The sequence below is a fragment of the Dermacentor variabilis genome, chromosome 9 (assembly GCF_050947875.1).
Source record: "Dermacentor variabilis isolate Ectoservices chromosome 9, ASM5094787v1, whole genome shotgun sequence".
NCBI lineage: Eukaryota > Metazoa > Arthropoda > Arachnida > Ixodida > Ixodidae > Dermacentor > Dermacentor variabilis.
In genome coordinates, this window is record NC_134576.1 from 106,082,563 (window position 1) to 106,100,354 (window position 17,792).

The window sequence follows — 17,792 nt, forward strand, 5'->3', positions numbered from 1 at the left end:
TCGACTGTCCCTCCTCCGTCATCTTCGCGGACCACCAGCGCTGGGTGAGGACGTCGGCTTGTTCGTACATGGGAAGCTTAGCCTAACATGGGAAAGCTAAGTCATAGAGTTTCGCACTGTTTTACGTAGAGGAAAATCTGGTGCTGCTGCGCTGTTGTATGCATGGGAGTGCCGGTATATATGGTGAATTTGGATTGGCATCGTTTTAGGAGAGCCAGGACACTTCGAAGACGCGCCTATAGAGAGCACCGTTCCGTCTGTCACAATGATTCATTTCCTACTGAAACAGCAAGTAAAAGCCGTTTTAACTTTATCATGACACAAAACATGTTTTGTTTAGTTATGAGGACTTGTGATTGCATGTAAAATTATATGAAACGCAAAATGTATCAGCGGGCCCCTGAAGTTGGAGAACAGACGAGATTCGCACTCGCTTTGTAGCAGCTTGTCGACTGTTCATGCTTTTCTTCGCTCGATTATGCACTGCAGGCGAGAAAGCTTTACTGAAAGATGTAATGCGGGTGAACGAAAACCTTTTACGAAAATTTTATTGTAAGAGCGCATTATCTTTGCAGCCATTTCTACGTTTTATTGGAAGCCTCGTACAACACCAGCCAACACAAGCCTAGCGCACCCATATATACCGCCATTCCTACGACGGCACCGCGACCGTTTGTAAACTCCCATAGACAGTGGCGCCAGATTTTCCCTCTAGCTGATATAGTAAGAAACTATATGAACTAAGTTAAACACGGGAAGCAAAGCCTCTGATTGCCACTTGCTCGTTCTACACTCGCAGTGTAATCTGTTACATAGCCTAACTATACATATCTTTGGTGTCCCCTTTCTATAGACTGTTCCTTACAGTCTTAATAATTTCATTTCTGACTGTGTTCCGCGTTGTAAAGGTTCCGGTCACTCTCGCAGCACGGGCACTCGCTCCCTTGCCACTGCGCCGCCGGCGACCACGAGCACGCGGCAGGTCTGGTCCTCTCAGACGCCGCTTCCACAGGGGTGGACGTCACCGCCGGGTCGCACTTCACGGCGAGAGACACCGGACCAGCAGGATCTGCAAGGCAGGAGAACGCCGTTTGCGCCTTGGCGAGGACGAACAACCACTTCGCCGCTCCAAGGAGGAACGCGAGTAAGCTGTGACGATTCTTTTTTAAAGCGAAAGCCTTATTGGCCGCGAACATGCGATTTCGACGTGGCGGTGCTCCGAAGAGGCACATGACGTCATAACGCGCGCCTCGCCAGGAATAGTTCTCTCTCTCGCTCGCTCCCTAGTCACTACTGGGCATGCGCCACTAGTAGCACCGAGCCACAGGTGTTCCGCCGCTGCGCAGCGCCGCGCCTTTCAGCCGCCGCCGTTTGGTATGACGTCACACCGCGTTCCTCGTCGCTGCGCTCGCCTCCGCTCACTTCGCCAGCTGCGTCGCATGCCTGATAACATGGAGGATTCAAAAGGAGAGCTCGCGTGCGCCGCAACCACAGTTGAGGCGGCAGTAAGGACGGCGACAATTCTGATAAGCAGGAGGCAAGAATCGACATCGGAACGAGCTGAAAAAACGATCCCCCATGAAACAGACGAACAGCGCGCCGAACGACTAATAAACGCCACAACATAGCTAGACAACCAGACTAACCTGGACTTGCAATCAAGATTAACCAAGGCTAACCATGCTACGCCTTAGCGTTCGCTACGTATATCCTGGCATAGCCGAGCTAAACCACTGCCAATATCTTTTTATGCGAAAACGTCAAATGGCCCATTGAGTGAAAAAGCCGGCGTCTGTAGTCTCTAGCAGCGAAACGGCACCTCAAGTCACATTGGCTGCGACGCCACATCACGAGCGCGCCTCGACCGAGTTCCCATTGGCTGCGAAAAGGAACAGCTGCTGCCGCGATAGCGCGCCAGGTGTTGAGTTAGGGGAGAGGACATCGCCGCGACACCCTCGCTCTCTCTCTTGGAAGCCTGTGTTATCCGCGTGTTCCTTGTCCGCGAAAGCTATCGCCTGCATTCTAAGTGCACCTCGGAGGCGTTGGCCTCGGCAAGGGCAAATCGAAACGCGCCAAGCGTCTCAACGCGCTCGCTTGCCCGCGAGGGGTTGTACTCGAAGGACCGCTCAGTGACGTTCAATGGGACATTATTAACGCGACAGCGTTAAGGAGCTCGTGTCGCAGAAAAACCGGTGTCGGTGGCGTTGGCCGTGAGCGAAAAATCCCGGAAGGCAATTCATAAATAAAAACAACTTGCAAGATGGGCTGGATGGGAATCGAACCAGGATCTCCGGAGTGTGAGACGGAGACGCTACCACTCAGCCATGAGTTCTTTTTTTTCCTTTATTGCCTCGCTTTTCACAGAGTTTACGAGATCAGAAGAACAGATTAACAAGATCACAGTACAGAGAACCGTCAGCTGTTTGCTGACTACAAGTCATCAGTATTTCAGCATCTGCGACAACATTTCTAATCTCGGAAACCGCTCTGGTACATACGACTGCACCTTCTGCACTTCGACAAAATGGGACACCGATTCGCAAAAATATTCGCGAACTGGTCTAGCGTCAATATCCGCATTGTGTACAGCAATCCTAGTTCGCCATATACTGTGCAGGCCCAGGAGCATGACCAGTTCGAAAGGCACACGATCGTCGTTTTCGACCGTGAGATAACGGATTCCATGCGGACTTAATGGCAAATCTTTTTTCAAGGTTCTCTGTAAGATGTCCCAGAAGAACACTCCACCCCAGCAATCTAAGAACACATGCTCAATTGTCTCTGGTTTTTTGCATAACAAACAATGAGTACCCCACGGAACAAATAAACCCTTTTCTTCTAACCGTGTTTTAACAGGTAAGGTTCCTGTGTGCAGCTTAAAAAAAAGGTTTTAACCCCTGGCGCAACTAGCATTTTTTAACGCGTTTCAAAACATATTCCTTTGCCTGCACAGTATAATTCACGGTACAATAGCACAGGAAATAACACATCCACAAGGTCCTTGTACAGTTTTTTACGTGACACATCAGTCAAATATTGCAAATAAAAACGCACCGATAACGAGCGAGAAGATGACACCACTTCTTTTAGATATCCCCGTACTGGTCCTTGCTGACACACCGAAGAAACAACAAACTCTGGTAGCACTTTACCCAGCCTCAGTTGTACCATAGTTCTGAGAAAGGTATCATCTACATCTCTGAGAAATACAAATCGACTGACGAGTTGTCTCAGATACAGATACACTAAACCAAGCCCACCATCACTCCCTCTTTTAAGCAGATTTGTTCGGCTCGTTTTTTCCCATAGGGAGCTCCAGATAAAGACCGCGAACACTCTGTGCATTTTTTGTACATTTAACCTGCTGCAATGCAAAACTTGCATTACATACCATAGCTTGCTTACAAGAAATAGGTTGCACGTCGTAGCCCGTGCGAAAATCGACTTATCCCATCCATTCCACTTTTGTGCATTTTCACGTAACACCTCTGTTTGTTTTTTCCAATAAGGCTCGTTATCAGAGTAGTACTGCAGGGGTACTCCTAAGTATTTTGTCAACGTTTCTTGCCATTTAATGTTCAAAAACATCCTTGGTGCGACGTCCCATTCCCCATACCAGAATCCAACGCACTTGTCCCAGTTTACTGCACTACCACTTACTTGACAGAAACTTTTTAACAGCGTTGACAGTATGCATTATACTGCATTATACTTTCATGATCAACACAGAAAACTGCAATGTCATCAGCGTAAGCAAGAAGGCTTACCTCGGCTTGATGTAATTGAAATCCTCTTATCGCGTTCTTCCTAATTACGCTTAGACAAAAGGGCTCAATATACATGCAAGAAAGAAGCGGTGATAATGGACACCCTTGTCTGACTCAGCGTTGTACTGGTATTATTCACCTACTGATTTGTTTATTATCAATCTCGTCGTACATCCGGCGTAAGCCATCCGCACACCTTCGCTGGTCACATTGCCTACATTCACATATTCAAGTATAGCTAGAAGCAGATCGTGCGGCACGCGGTCGAATGCTTTCTCAAGGTCAACTTGCAGCATAGCGACACTGAGTTGCATTGCGTCACAGCATTCAAGGATTGATCGAGCTATGCGTATATTTATCATAATTGCCCTTCCTTTTATTCCGCACGTTTGATGTGGACCGACTAAATCTTTCATTACTGTCTGCAACCTGTTAGCCAATACTTTCATTAATATATTATAGTCTGTATTTGTCAGGCTAATCGGCCTATACGATGTGACGTTACGTAATTTGATTGGGTCTTCAGTTTTTGGTATTAGGACCGTGTGTGCTGACAAAAAGGACGGCGGTAGATGTTTGTTCGCGTAAGCCTCGTTGTATACTTCAGTCAAAACAGGCGCGATAACACCCTTAAACGCCTTGTACAATGCTGTGCTTAAGCCATCCGGTCCTGGTGATTTGCCATTATTTAAATGGTCAATCGCATTCTTAATTCCTCCACTGCTATGGGCACTTCTAATATTTCCTTAGTTTCGTCATCTAATGTTGGCATCAATGACATGAAGTCTTTTTTAAATCTATCAGTGTCAACTTGGCTACGAGAAAACAATACTTCATAATAATCCAAAAAAGAACTTGCTACTGTTTCTTTGTTTGTAGACAGTGACCCATTATGTTCTATTTCTGTTATTGCATTTTGGAAGGCATATTTCTCTTCGACTCCCAAGGCACGTTTTGTTGGTATTTCTCCTGTGAACCATTTTTCACCTCTGGCTCGAATCAATGCTCAATTGTATCGCTCTTGGTCTATCAGCTCAAGTTTTTGCTTTATGCTTCTTATGTCTTCTAAGAAATAACCGGGTTGTATTCTTTCCGCTTCCACTAATTGCTTCAGATTCCATCTAAGACGGGACTCGACTTCTTTTGTCGCGTGACTTAAAACACTGGCCCTTTCAAGTGCTTTCAATTTAATGGTTTGCTTACAAACTTCCCATTTATGTCCCCAACTATCTAAGTTTTGAGTTGTTGTTTTATCTATAGCCTTGAGAAACTGCTCACAAAACTCGTCGTCTTTCAGCAAGTTTGCATTAAATTTCCAGAGATCCCAGGAAATTTCTTTGTTATTTGTTTTTTTTCCTTTCCAACACAGAAAGAAACCAAACAATGATCACTAAATGCAACAGGTGTGGCTCGATAATCTCGACACGACTGATTTAGTTCAGCCGGCACGTACACTCTGTCAAGTCTAGCATGGTTCGCACCCTGAAAGTGGGCAAAGAAGACCGCTTTTCCGCCGCAAAGACATTCACCCACGTCTTCTAGATTAAATTCGGCAATCAAGTCTTTCAAAACAGCAGTACTTGCATCATTGTGTTTCCCACTGGTTTTGTCACGTTCCGTACAGACACAATTGAAATCTCCCGCCAGGATTAGTCTACGCTCGCATTTCAAGTACGTCTCAATTTCTTCAAAAAAAAGCTTTCGCTCTTGAGCCTGAGTTGGTGCATAAAGACAAATTATGCGCCAATTTTCTGTTAACAGGGAAAGGTCAGATACAATGAAACGGCCTGACTCACAAGTAGTCACCGCCTGTACTACAGCACCAAGACTCTGCCGAATTAACAAAATGCACCCCGAAGACCTCCCCACCGCATGGGCAACACACATGTTATAGCGTCTCGCGAAAGGACGCACCATAAGGTCTGTCTGATCCTCTCTCTACTTTGGTCTCCTGAATGGCTACAATATCAAAATCGTGCTCCGTTACGAGGCGGTAAAGTTGGTTTTGCCGCCTCTTGGCACTAAGCCCTCGGACGTTAAGTGTTGCAATCTTTATCGACCTCTCTAAGGACTCCATACTGGCGAGTGACACCAGACCGAGCCTACGGCGCTCCCCTCACAGACCTTGCCTTGTAGCAACACACAGTCCAGTCGACGCTCAGGGCGTCGACTTGCCGCCGCCGCGTGTGAGCGACGCCGACCGCTGATGGCTGGTGGCCACACGAGGCTTCCGGATATCTCGGAACACTGGCTTGCTAGAAGAACTCTGCCAAGTGGAGCTGTGTAGAATGACTACTGCCTCTAACTTTTCAATACAAACGTACTCGCTTACTGCAGTCACTAAGAAGTTAATTATTCAATTTTAGTTATTTGGCCGGCAGACAGCGATAATTATCATCTCACTTTGTGTCCCCCTGGCCACATAACTGACTTACATATAGGTGACCTTCACGCCCTTCCTCCTGGCGCCTAACTTTAAAGCCGTAAAACTCAATTTTTATCACCCTGAGCACGTACGTACGTACGTACGTATATATGTATGTATGTATGTATGTATGTATGTATGTATGTATGTATGTATGTATGTATAATAATATTTGGGGTTTTACGTGCCAAAACCACTTTCTGATTATGAGGCACGCCGTAGTGGAGGACTCCGGAAATTTCGACCACCTGGGGTTCTTTAACGTGCACCTAAATCTAAGCACACGGGTGTTTTCGCATTTCGCCCCCATCGAAATGCGGCCGCCGTGGCCGGGATTCGATCCCGCGACCTCGTGCTCAGCAGCCCAACACCATAGCCACTGAGCAACCACGGCGGGTTGTATGTATGTATGTATGTATGTATGTATGTATGTATGTATGTATGTATGTATGTATGTATGTACGTGCGTTCGTACGTACATACATACAACATACATTTTTACATACATACATACATTCATACATAACTTCGTATGAAATGCCTAATTTCATACAAATTTCATCAAAGTGACAGGAACATATGCAATACAAATGTATTTAGAGGGCTGCGTCGTTCATTGAGCATGCTAATTTTTTCCCCTCGTACGTGACACGCTCTCTCGCCTCTTGACATTTTCCTAGCCTTTCTAGGTACCTTGCTTTCATATCTGGAGTTCTATGTACATTGTTTTGCTAATTTACTCGATGTCGTTTTTCTGCATTATCCAGTTGGTGTGTAATATATTTTTGGTGTGTTCTGGGGGTTTACTACACATTGTGTTTTGATGCCAGTTATGAAACCTTGATATAGCGTACTACCATTTAGCGAAATTCTCGATGTAACGAACATTTTATTTCGTTGTCCCTATCTAATGTTACAGTGAACGCCTCCTATATATATATATATATATATATATATATATATATATATATATATATATATATATATATATATATATATATATATATATACACACTGAGTGAAGACTGGTACGAATGCTGAAGAGCACGGGGAAATACAGGTGTCTTCTTTCACGGCAATTTTAGCGGCAGGATGAGCATCGACGGAGGCCAGGTCACCAAGGTGGAAAAGTTCTATCTGAGCCCGAGCGCAATTGATGATGGCATTGTGGCGTGAGAGAAAATACCATCCTAGAATAACGGAGTGGGAGCACGATGAAAGAACTATGAATTCAATCGTGTACAAAACGTCCTGTATGGTCACACGGGCAGTACAAGCAGCGGTAGGGAAAGTGGGTTGAGCACTCGCCGTTCGAAGCGACAATCCAGACAGGGACGTCGTCACTTTACGAAGCGAACGGGAAAACCTGGCATCCATAACTGAAATAGCGGCACCGCTATCGACGAGGGCGACTGTAGCGACAACTTCGATAAACACATCAATTATATTGGCAGGTAAAGGAGGAGGACTTCGGCATGGCGACACTTGCGCAGTTCTTGCCTCAGGAACTGCGTCGTCTAGTTTCCCTCTTCGTTAGAGACGGGTCGTCGACGCATAGGGGAAAGCGATCGGCGACGTGGAGAGGGTGATCGAAGGCGTTCGAACCGAGGACGGCGATCAGTCTGGGAGCGAGCTGGTGATGGGTCGAAGGGTCCGTAAGGCGCATTTGAATCAGGCAGCACATGGGGCGCTCGGCGATCGTCATCGAACGCCCGCGATCGGCGGCGGCAGAATATTGTGACATGACCCGGATACTTACATGCAAAGCATATAGGGCGATTGTTCGGCGTACGCCACGGGTTGGCGACGGCAGTGGTGGTCCAGGGAATGGGAGGGGGAGGGCGGTGCACAGGCTGCTGGAAGCGACGCACGGGCACAGTGCGAGGGGCCATTGCAGCAACCGTAGCATGACTGGTGTAGTCACGACATCCTGCTGGTGAAGAGCCGGCAGCGCTTCCGCGACCTCTTCATGGATCACGTTACGGAGATGAGACGGCAAAGTGCTGGCAGGCTCTTGAGTGACGGACACCAGAGATAGCTGTCGTGCGACTTCTTCGCGCACGAAATCCTTGATTTTTGGTAATCAGGAAGGCTTGTTCTGGGCCGGTGGTCAGGCTGCAGAGTGACGCCGCATTTGGTGCGGGATGTCGCCTTGTCAGAGCTCGCTGCTTGCGTAATTCATCATAGCTCTGGCACAAGCTGATGACGTCGCCAACAGTGCGCGGGTCCTTGGCCAGAAGCATCTGGAACGCGTCATCATCGATTCCCTTCATGACCTGCTTGATCTTTTCCGCTTCCGTCACGCGCCTGCACCCAAATCTAGAACTTCTATATAGCTGGTGAATGTCTCACCCGTGTCCTGTGCGCGTGTACGCAAACGCTGCTCGGCTCGAAGTTTCCCGACGGCGGGTCGGTCAAATACTTCTGTAATCGACGTCTTGAACGCCGACCGCGTTCGGATATCCCGCTCATAAGTTCTGAACCAGAGACTGGCCACGCTCGCGAGGTAGAATGATACGCAAGCCAGTTTGTCCGAGTCATTCCATTTGCTGTGAACGTTCATCCATTCGTAGGACGACAGCCACTCTGCAACGTCATTGTCGTCGGTTCCGCTGAAGATAGGAGGCTCCCGCTGGCGAACGGTGCCGGCGCAAGGGACGGGTGGCGATGGAAGAGTCTGCTGGTCGGCGTCCGGCATGGCGGAAGGTAGCGTCCGAGAATGGAGTTCCAGGATGGTAGAATGGAACGTTACCCCGCACCTCCACCACTTATAAAGGAGATTTATTGGGGTTCGTAGCGACCGTCGGTTCTAGGCTGCACCGAGCAGTGACCGAGCTCGAGCCTCTGCTGCGCGCTTGATGCTGCCGATGCTGTTGACTCTTTGCGCAGGTTCGTTCTCTTCCTTACAATATTATATATATATATATATATATATATATATATATATATAATTATGTTACTGGAAGAAAATGCTTACGCACTGTCTGACAAGTCCCACGTTAGGGATTTTTTCTGCTGTAACTCTTTTTACTTTTCACTTGAAATAGTCGGCTAATTTCCCCCGGACTTTCCTTGGTATCACATAGTGTGTTGGCGTCGCGTGCTGGGAACGTATTGTTTTATCTGCCCCAAAGGTGAGTTCCGAGACCCATAAGTGGAGCGGATGCCAAATTAGGCGACCAGTTCGTGGAATTGCGTGTCGCATGAAGGATGACGACTCGTCCGCGGCGCGGTGTAGTTTAATGGCTATAGCCTTGTGCTGCTGGACTATGTCGACGGGACTATAGCTATATCCGGTAATCTCGTGCTTCATTGCTACGAGTGTGATGGCGCATATTATTTTTCTTGAATGTACGTCTGTCCACAAGCATATCCGGACAAGCTAACGAGAGATATGTTATAGAAGCTTTTTCAGGTAGGACAGTTATACATGACTGAATATGTCGGTGGCTCTTTAGTGCGTCTCCCTCCAAAATAAATTGAGTATTTCTTTTTTCTACGCTGTGTCGTAATTTGCGATAATAAAGCCTTTGTCATCGCTGTATCTTCGAGAAAAAAAAAGTTGAAAGTCAAAGCTGTATACATATGTGCATTTTTTTTTATCGCTTTGTCTTTCTATCGATCGCTGTATGTTGCTAATTTCACTCAGCTCTGTTCGGGGCTTTTTAAAGCTAAACGTGAGCTCCGCGACTTCGATTAGAAAATTAGTCGTAGTGTTGTTTTTTTTTTCTTTTCTCATTTTCTTTTCTTTCTCTTTCCCCAAAATACTTGTTGCCACAGGAGCTGTTTACGCTTCCGCATAAGAAAAATTCGAAAACTATAGTTTGCTAATAGTGGGGTACACATTTCTGGCGCATAGCCAATTCTGATACAGTGACCTTTACAGAATGCGCTCCGTTGCAGCCATATTTGAAAATAAAGTAACACTTCTAAAGATTTGCTTGCGTGGACGCGTGTTCATAAATATTCCGTACAATGAGAACGCCGTGCCACGATAATTCATTCTCTGCGATGTCTCTCTCTCTCTCTCTCTTCTTTTTTCTACAGCGGTTATTGAGCCACGAGACCTGCACCTACGTGATCCAGATTCAAACGCGCCTCTGTATAACGAAATCATTCGTAATGGCTGGGTCAAACATTAGTGCTGATCGTTCGTGACAGACCGAAGCAGCGTAATTGCATGCTCTCTCGTGATACGTATATGAACATGTATGCTCACGACGGACGAATTCAATTGGCGATCGACGATTACGGTTTCGATTGAATATTTGCTTCTGCTTGAATATAACAGATGACAATACTCACTAAAGTGTTTATATATATATATATATATATAACCGAAATATTCGAAGCAATTTTCTTCACTGTTCTGTAGTGAAGCCCACGCGCATCGTACATGTACCGGGAACCGTCGTGAAAAAAGAGCATCGCCCGATAGAGAATTCATCATTTGCATACTTGCTTTCGCGTGCACGCGCTTAATGCTGGCGAGCAGCAAAAAAAGAACGTGTTGTCTAAGAGTCGTTGTTATCGCGAAGTATCGCCGTGGTTGCCGGGGTCAAATTCAGCACCAGGAAAAACTTTTCTTTCCTGGGGAACTGTCTAAATAAATTTTCCTGATTCATACCTGCAGTTTGGTGGGTGCTAACCAATAATTTCTTCGAACAATAGCTATTGGACAAACCGTCATCTTAAAGCCCATAATGCCTTGCAGCTATCCGCTGTAAGATATGTTTGATGAACATGCAACTTGCGGCATAGGCAACACGTACGTGTTCTCTTCCTTCACTTACCAGCATTTCCGCGCTTACAAAAGCGACCACAAGACCTTCCTGCCCTGACTTCCGTCTCTGTACACTGCAGTTGCCTGCCAAGCCTGGCGTCAGGAGACTAGGTTATCTACTGGGTAGCGCGGGGCCCGGAAATCCTCGTTTGCGTCTGTTTCCTCAGATCGCCAGAGGCCGGATTGCCGGGGCTTTTCCAGCATCAACAACGGTATGTATGCGCACCGTATTTGGTGCTTCTAGAAAAAAAAAAGCTTTTAGTTTGCCTAGAAAGGCGAAGCACTGATAGCGACAGTAAATTATTACGCAATTATACACAGTCAATGTGCAAGGTTTGCAGTTTTGTAGGTGGTATAAATTGCAGTAAACGTTCCCGTACTAATTAAACGACCGTCGTGTCACGCGCCCAACGAACAGATCTCACTCATTGAACAGATTTGACTCGATGACCACGAGCACTCGATGACCTCGAGCACTCGCTGCCGCAACGCTATTGAAGGGCGCCGACCGCGAGCTTGTCCCAAAACGAACGTTCCGTGCTGCCGTTTCAACTGCGCCGCGTCTTCAAAACTCATATCACGTGACCTATATACGCGGGTGGGAAGCCGCCAGCCCTCTCGGCTCGCCCTTTCATGGTAGCCTTTCGCCCTGGCATCCATAACAGATGACCTCAATGTATAGCGTGCAGGCCACCACACGCAGCCAAGGCCGGACTTAAGGACGCCCGCGCTACTCGACCATTGCGTGACGCCACGTAACAGCATATATACAAAAAACGACCCAGGAATCTGGCACAAGTGCCAAAACATCACAATCTTGCGCTTCCACGTGGACACCACCTACGTCGCGACGTCATGACGTATGCATGTCCTGGCAAACGAAACCGAAACTGATTCGTAGGAAAGCTAGTATTATAGTTAAAATATTTAGGGCGCTTTGAAGCTTACTGGTATTCTTTGTAAGGTTTCGATGTCCATTTAAAGTAATGAATGAAACTATGAAAACCTCATTTCCTACTTTTAAATTTTTCCCGTTAATTATAATCTCCATTAAAGGTTAAAATGTGAAGTATCTCTCTCTGCGCCGTCTCCTGTTTCGAGCATTCGAGCAGAATTAATGCATAGGGGGGAACTGCTATCACGTCTATTCGGTTCTGCCCGTCAGCCCCGAACGTGCTTCGTTAGTTCGCAAGTGCGCACGGCACTTTCTTCTCGCTTTTCCCGCAGGAGACATCCGTGCCCTCGTACGCCATCGAAAAGTCTTACCGGTGCGCCACACTCACGGCTCTGGCGGGCGTCGCCACTATCGTCATCTTCTGCATATTCGCCTACGCGCTCTTCTCCAAACCGGCGCGCCAGTCGAGCGTACTGGACAGCCTGTTCTGCCGCACCGAGGACTGCGAAATGCAGGCGGACATACTCGAGCGCTGGCTGAACACGAGCGTCGACCCATGTCACGATTTCGACGGCTACATATGCTCCAAGTGGGTCGGTGCTCAGGGCGGAAGGCAGACCACAGGGACGCTGGGCTACGGCTTGAAGAAATGGGCGGAAGACTTCGAGGTCAAACTGCGCAGAGCAATTCCGTACCTAAACACTGCCGGCCAAGTCTTCGACGTCTTCACGAAGTGCATGGCCGACGTTTCGAGAGCTGAGTCGCGCCAAGGCGTCGAGCAGCTAAAAGAATTCATGCGCGAGCTCAGAGTGCCTTGGCCCGAAGCGCCGTCGGCCGGAGTGGACCCTCTGGAAGTCGTTCTGGACCTTTCGCTCAACTGGCGCGTGGGTCCATGGTTCGACGTCACCGTGTTGCAGGACGGCGACGGGACGGCCAACGCTGTCTTGAGCCCTGCCAGTCTCTTCTTGGTGTGGTCTTCCATCGAACGAGAAGTCGGGGCTTCGGCGGCACACGCCACTATTTGGAACGGCCTCTACCAGGAGTTTGCACCGCACCAGCTGCAACTACCGCAAGCCGATGTAGACGAGATCGTGCGAACACACGGAGACATCAACGAAGAGTTGGGCCGCGTGGTCAAAGCAAGGCTCGCGGCACCGTTCCAGGTTCATATTCGGCACATCGGAGTACACACCGTCAACGTCAGCGCGGATCGCTGGAGAAAGGCGCTGGAGGCGTCGAGTCGCCACCCGTTCCATCTATCGGACAACGTCACCTTCGCCGACAAGACCCTCTTGGAAGCGGTGAACAACATTTTCCTCCGCTACAACGACACCTCCGTAATGTGGCATCTGTCCTGGACGTTCGTTCAGGTCTTCTCCTCGATCGCCGACCGGGACTTCTTGACGCACAAGTTCGGCAGCCAGGCGTTGGCCCGCAGACAGCGACGTTTGTTCTGCGTGACCGAAGTGGAAGCGGCGTACCGATGGATCGTCGTCTCGCTGCTCGTGGCCGCCGACTTTCCGCGGGAAAGTCGAGACGCTATAGACGCCTCGCTGAACAATATCACGCAGACCATAGCCTCTCTGCTCGAGAACGCGACTTGGACCAACCCTGGCTCCGGAAAGGCTCTAGGCGACAAAGTCCGAAACGTCTCGGTGACCCTCTGGCCGAGCGAAGGCCTCCTGACCGAGGAAGGGCTGTCGAAGCTCCACGCAGGCTGGTTCTCGAACGCGAGCTCCTTCACCGAGAGCTGGATCAACGCGGCCAGGAACTGGCGCAAGCTCGCCACTCGGAGCGACCACGTAGAAGTCACTGAGCACCCTCTAAACTTCTTGGTACCATTCGTCCGGTACGACCACTTCCTCAACGCCGTCCGCGTGGCGCTCGTGACGCTATCGCGCCCCTGGTACTACGCGAAAGGCACCAAGGCGATGGATTACGGCGCGCTTGGCTTCTTCTACGCACTCCAGCTAGTCGGAAGTTTCGACAGCGTAGGAATTCAGGTATGTCTATGGCCTATCCAGCTCAGTCTTCTTTTTTTTTTTCTTCTCGATGTCAGCTAGAATATCGGCTATATATACCGTGTTTGCTCTCTAACCCATACAGTTCTCGTCCTGTTTTTCGTTGCGCCTAACATTTTTTCTTTCCGTCGCTAACTGCGCGGTCCTTACCTTATTCCCAAGCTTACCTGTTAACCTCCCAGTTTCTTCCCCATATGTTATACCGGAGGAATGCAATGATTGTATACTTTTCAAGGATAGCGGTAAGCTGCCAGTCATGACTTGGTACAATGTCTTCTGTATGCTCTTCAACCCATTTTTATTCTTCTGTGGATTTCCTTCTCCTGATCTCTGAGTCCCCTGTTAGCAATTGACCAGATCAACGTACTCTTGCAGAGATACTAGAGGCTGACTGCCAATTATGAATTCTTTTTTTTTCCCAGGCTATTGAACACTACGTTTTTCTTCTGCATAATAATCTTCTTCCCTGTCTTACACTTTCTAGGCGAAGGTCCTGAATAATTTGTAGAAAGTCATCGCTAGCACTGCTCAATAAGACAATGCCATTTGCAAACCGTAGGTATAACATTTGCAGCGCAAAAAAGAAACTCATGGGGTTTACAAGATGGCGAGGCGGGCTGCGCTGTTCAGGACAAATATCAAATACCCGCCGTATTGTCGAAGTCGTTATTGTGTGTGCTCTGATTGGCTCGCAAAGGGGTTACGCCGTCTCCGATTGGCTCAAAATGCCAACATGGCGAAATTAGAGAATGTCAAGAATGTTGGGAGCTCGCTTCAGCGGAGGCAATATATACACGTTTTGACAGTTTGAGAACGCTGGTCGGCTGGCCTTAGTCAAAAGCAAAAGCAGGTTTGCCGAGTGGCAGTGGTGGCGCCCCAATCGGGCAGCCACCTCTATTCCAAGAAAGAGCAGGGGGCAATGACCCCCACGGCGAGGCAAGGCGAGGTAAACTGGATTTCCGCGAAGCGGAGACAACGTATAGTGACCGACGGTTGCATATACAAGAACATGCGTTCCAAAGTAGGATTTCAGCGCAACAGCTGACGCGCACGGAAAAGTTGTCTGATCTACCTTTGTGTCATCCCCTCTTCGTGCACATCTGCTGTTGCACATAAACTAAACTATAGGTGGTGCACTCGGCATTCTGAAACTCCCGTATTGTCAAATTCGCCATCTCGTCAGTTCTTATTGACTCACAGGGCTGCTGCGGCGCCTCTGATTGGCTCGAAACGCCGCCATTGCAGAATTTTACAATATGTGTCCAGGACAACACACTGACATTTTCACGCGGCCGAAGGATTGAGGACTGGAGACTATATACAAAGTATATTTACAAAGGGTAATGCAGTGCTGGCCAGTTCAGCCGACAGCTCGAGAGCCAGAGAGACGTCGGCTGAACTGGCCGGTAGTAGGAGAAGAAGGCCGGTAGTGGTAGTAGGAGGCGTGAGAACCTTCCTCAGTCGGCAACGGAGGTTACAACTCATTATGGACACCTGGGCTCCAGTATATATATATATATATATATATATATATATATATATATATATATATATATATATATATATATATAAACGCCGTCAAAGGGACACCGTCGACGTGAACATCAAGTAAGTTCTGGTTCGTTGGGAGCGTCTGTGGAGGATTTCGACACGACGAAGATAATGCAGCAATATGACCATACGGGATGCTCGGAATGCAAGTTTTGCAGCTGAATATTGCTTCTCATATTCGCGTTTAAATGTCGCAGATATGGGTGCGAATGCGACTCCACCTTGCGTTTCCCCGCAGATATCGTTTCGTGAATCGCCCCTCTTTCGTGTAACATTTCAGGTGGACCCCAACGGGAGAATCACAGAATCGTGGCTGCCCGCCGGCACGAAGGACGTGTTGGCGAAGAAGGCGTCGTGCCTCGGGCCCCAGCCGGACGCCTACGGCGACTTCTTCCCGGAGATTGTCGCCATGGAAGCTGTGCACGCGGCGTACGAGGCGGCCACGACCGAGTACGACCGCTCGCTGAAGGTTTTTCACGCGTTCAGCGAGGACCAGCTCTTCTTCGTGGCGGCCTGCGTCACCATTTGCGGACTTAACGACGCGTACCCCGCTCTGCGTGTCAGCTGCAACAACGCGGTCTCCGAAATGGCGGCTTTCGCCAAAGCCTTCCGATGCCCGGAGGGCGCCGCCATGAATCCGGCAAGGAAGTGCACCTTCTTCTCGTGAATCGGGGACCGCTACCGCTTCCAGTTTCTTTTTTTTTAGTCTTTGTATAATAATGAATACGTACAGTTTAATGAGACCAATTTGGTGGGATTTCTCTGTGCTTGCGTGAATGGGCTTTAATGTGTTGAATATTAGAATGTGTTTGATTGAATGTGTGAAAATAAACGCCATGCATATGTGTTGTTTATTTGTAAAATATCCTTTACTCCCGTATTTCCGAGCGCAATTGACCCTTTATTTTCAAGAAAAGGTGCCAATAGTGATTTCCTCATATATATTTGCGAAACCTTGTTGTCTCATTAAACTTTCAATTCGTACAATAGTTAAAGGAACGCAAAAAAAAGAGAACAAATCGTCTTAGGCTTACCAACAATTCGTTTGTTCGAAGTCTTATTCTCGTCCATATCGTGCGGGGGTCTGGTTATTAGTAGCGAAAATGAAGCGAATTTTTTCTATTCTTGCATTTCGCGCCCAAACTGGGCCACTGGTGACATCATGCCTGCGCCACGAATTCCACAATATTTTCGAGCGCTCTGCCTCAGCCATGAACCTCAGAAGTTTCCCCAAGGCACAATATGGACTTCTTCCCCATATGTCGAGGCAACGTCATCGTTATTTTTTTCCTTTTTTTTCACAATTATCGCTGAGCAGAGACCACTATAGATCATATGACGTCACAAGGAGCGGGGTTGCAGGAATTTTGAGCTAGCGTAACGGCCATAAGTTTCTACCTTTTAAAGTCCTTTCTGTCTTTATAACTCAGCTCACGGGGCAGCACGGTTTTATTGTAATATATTTATCTGGGTCGAGCAAATATTGCCTTTCATCGTTCCTCTAATGCTGACTTCGAGTAGCGACTGCTGACTGCTATACGGTGACCTATATTTTCAGTGTCTCGGTGTACAAGTATGTCTCTCTTTCTGTGCAACCTTTGTCAACATTTGCTAGCAATGCTATGGGGCCCCTCAACAGGCTCCGTTAGAAATTTCGTTTACACTCTGGAGGCTCTGGAGATGCGTACGCGTGGTTCAGCATCTTCAGTTAAAACGTGATAAGTTGTATCTGAATCCGTTCGCGAAAATTCAGTTGGTACGAGAAAATTCAGCTGTTTCGTCATTGTGCGGCGGCTTGATACGCGAGTCTTGCTTCGATGTTGGTGTGAACACCTAATTTTCGGTATCCAACATATTCTTCCTGCTTTCGATCAGATTTAAGAAAAAAAATTAAACGCGTTTCGATATTCAACCAACGTTTCAAAACACTGCGGCCACCGAAAGCCACTGGTAGGTCCTCAACAAAAGCGGTCTTTAAGGTGGCCTAGATCTTAAACCGGACCAAATGACACACCACTTTCAATTTCTTTCTTTCTTTTTATCAACGCGAAACTGGGTCTGTGAATGTTGGTGGCGACGAAGCTTTACAAGGCAGCCAACTCCGGAACCTTGCAGTGAATGTTCGAGCACCAGGGCGTTGGTAAAACACGTTTGCGAGGGAACCTTCAGTTGAACCATCAATTTCTAGTTGCGCGGTGTGTGCGCCTACGTGTCCTGTAGTTCCTGCGCCTACCCATCGAAAAGGTTATAGGTAACTTTGAAAAAAAAACGTCCATGGCCGTCCATCGCAAAGTAGGTACGTATACTCGCGTTCGTCTCACTCCGGCGTCGTCCTGCTCTCGAACTAATG

The 17,792-nt window shown here is 48.0% G+C and overlaps 2 protein-coding genes across 2 annotated transcripts in view; one reads left to right on the forward strand and one right to left on the reverse strand.

Annotated features, from left to right (window-relative positions):
• Positions 1-522: 522 nt before the first annotated feature.
• mRpL46 (mitochondrial ribosomal protein L46) overlaps positions 523-17,792 on the reverse strand; it is a 44,933-nt gene continuing 27,663 nt past the window's right edge. The window contains exon 6 of the mRNA XM_075668912.1: positions 523-1,069. Coding sequence (XP_075525027.1) covers positions 1,040-1,069 — 30 coding nt within the window. The 3' untranslated portion in view covers positions 523-1,039. The remainder of the gene's footprint in view (positions 1,070-17,792) is intronic.
• On the forward strand, positions 5,238-16,299 carry LOC142557900 (endothelin-converting enzyme 1-like). The gene is made up of 4 exons (XM_075670103.1): positions 5,238-5,255; positions 11,056-11,187; positions 12,203-13,873; positions 15,723-16,299. Exons 1-4 carry the CDS (start codon positions 5,238-5,240, stop codon positions 16,107-16,109), a joined length of 2,208 nt encoding a protein of 735 aa, XP_075526218.1. The 3' UTR covers positions 16,110-16,299.

Excerpts from the sequence above, each read along its gene's own strand:
- LOC142557900 (XM_075670103.1), top strand. Across the intron at positions 11,188-12,202 it reads CTTTTCCAGCATCAACAACG|GAGACATCCGTGCCCTCGTA; the intron begins GTATGTATGCGC and ends CTTTTCCCGCAG. Across the intron at positions 13,874-15,722 it reads TCGACAGCGTAGGAATTCAG|GTGGACCCCAACGGGAGAAT; the intron begins GTATGTCTATGG and ends GTAACATTTCAG.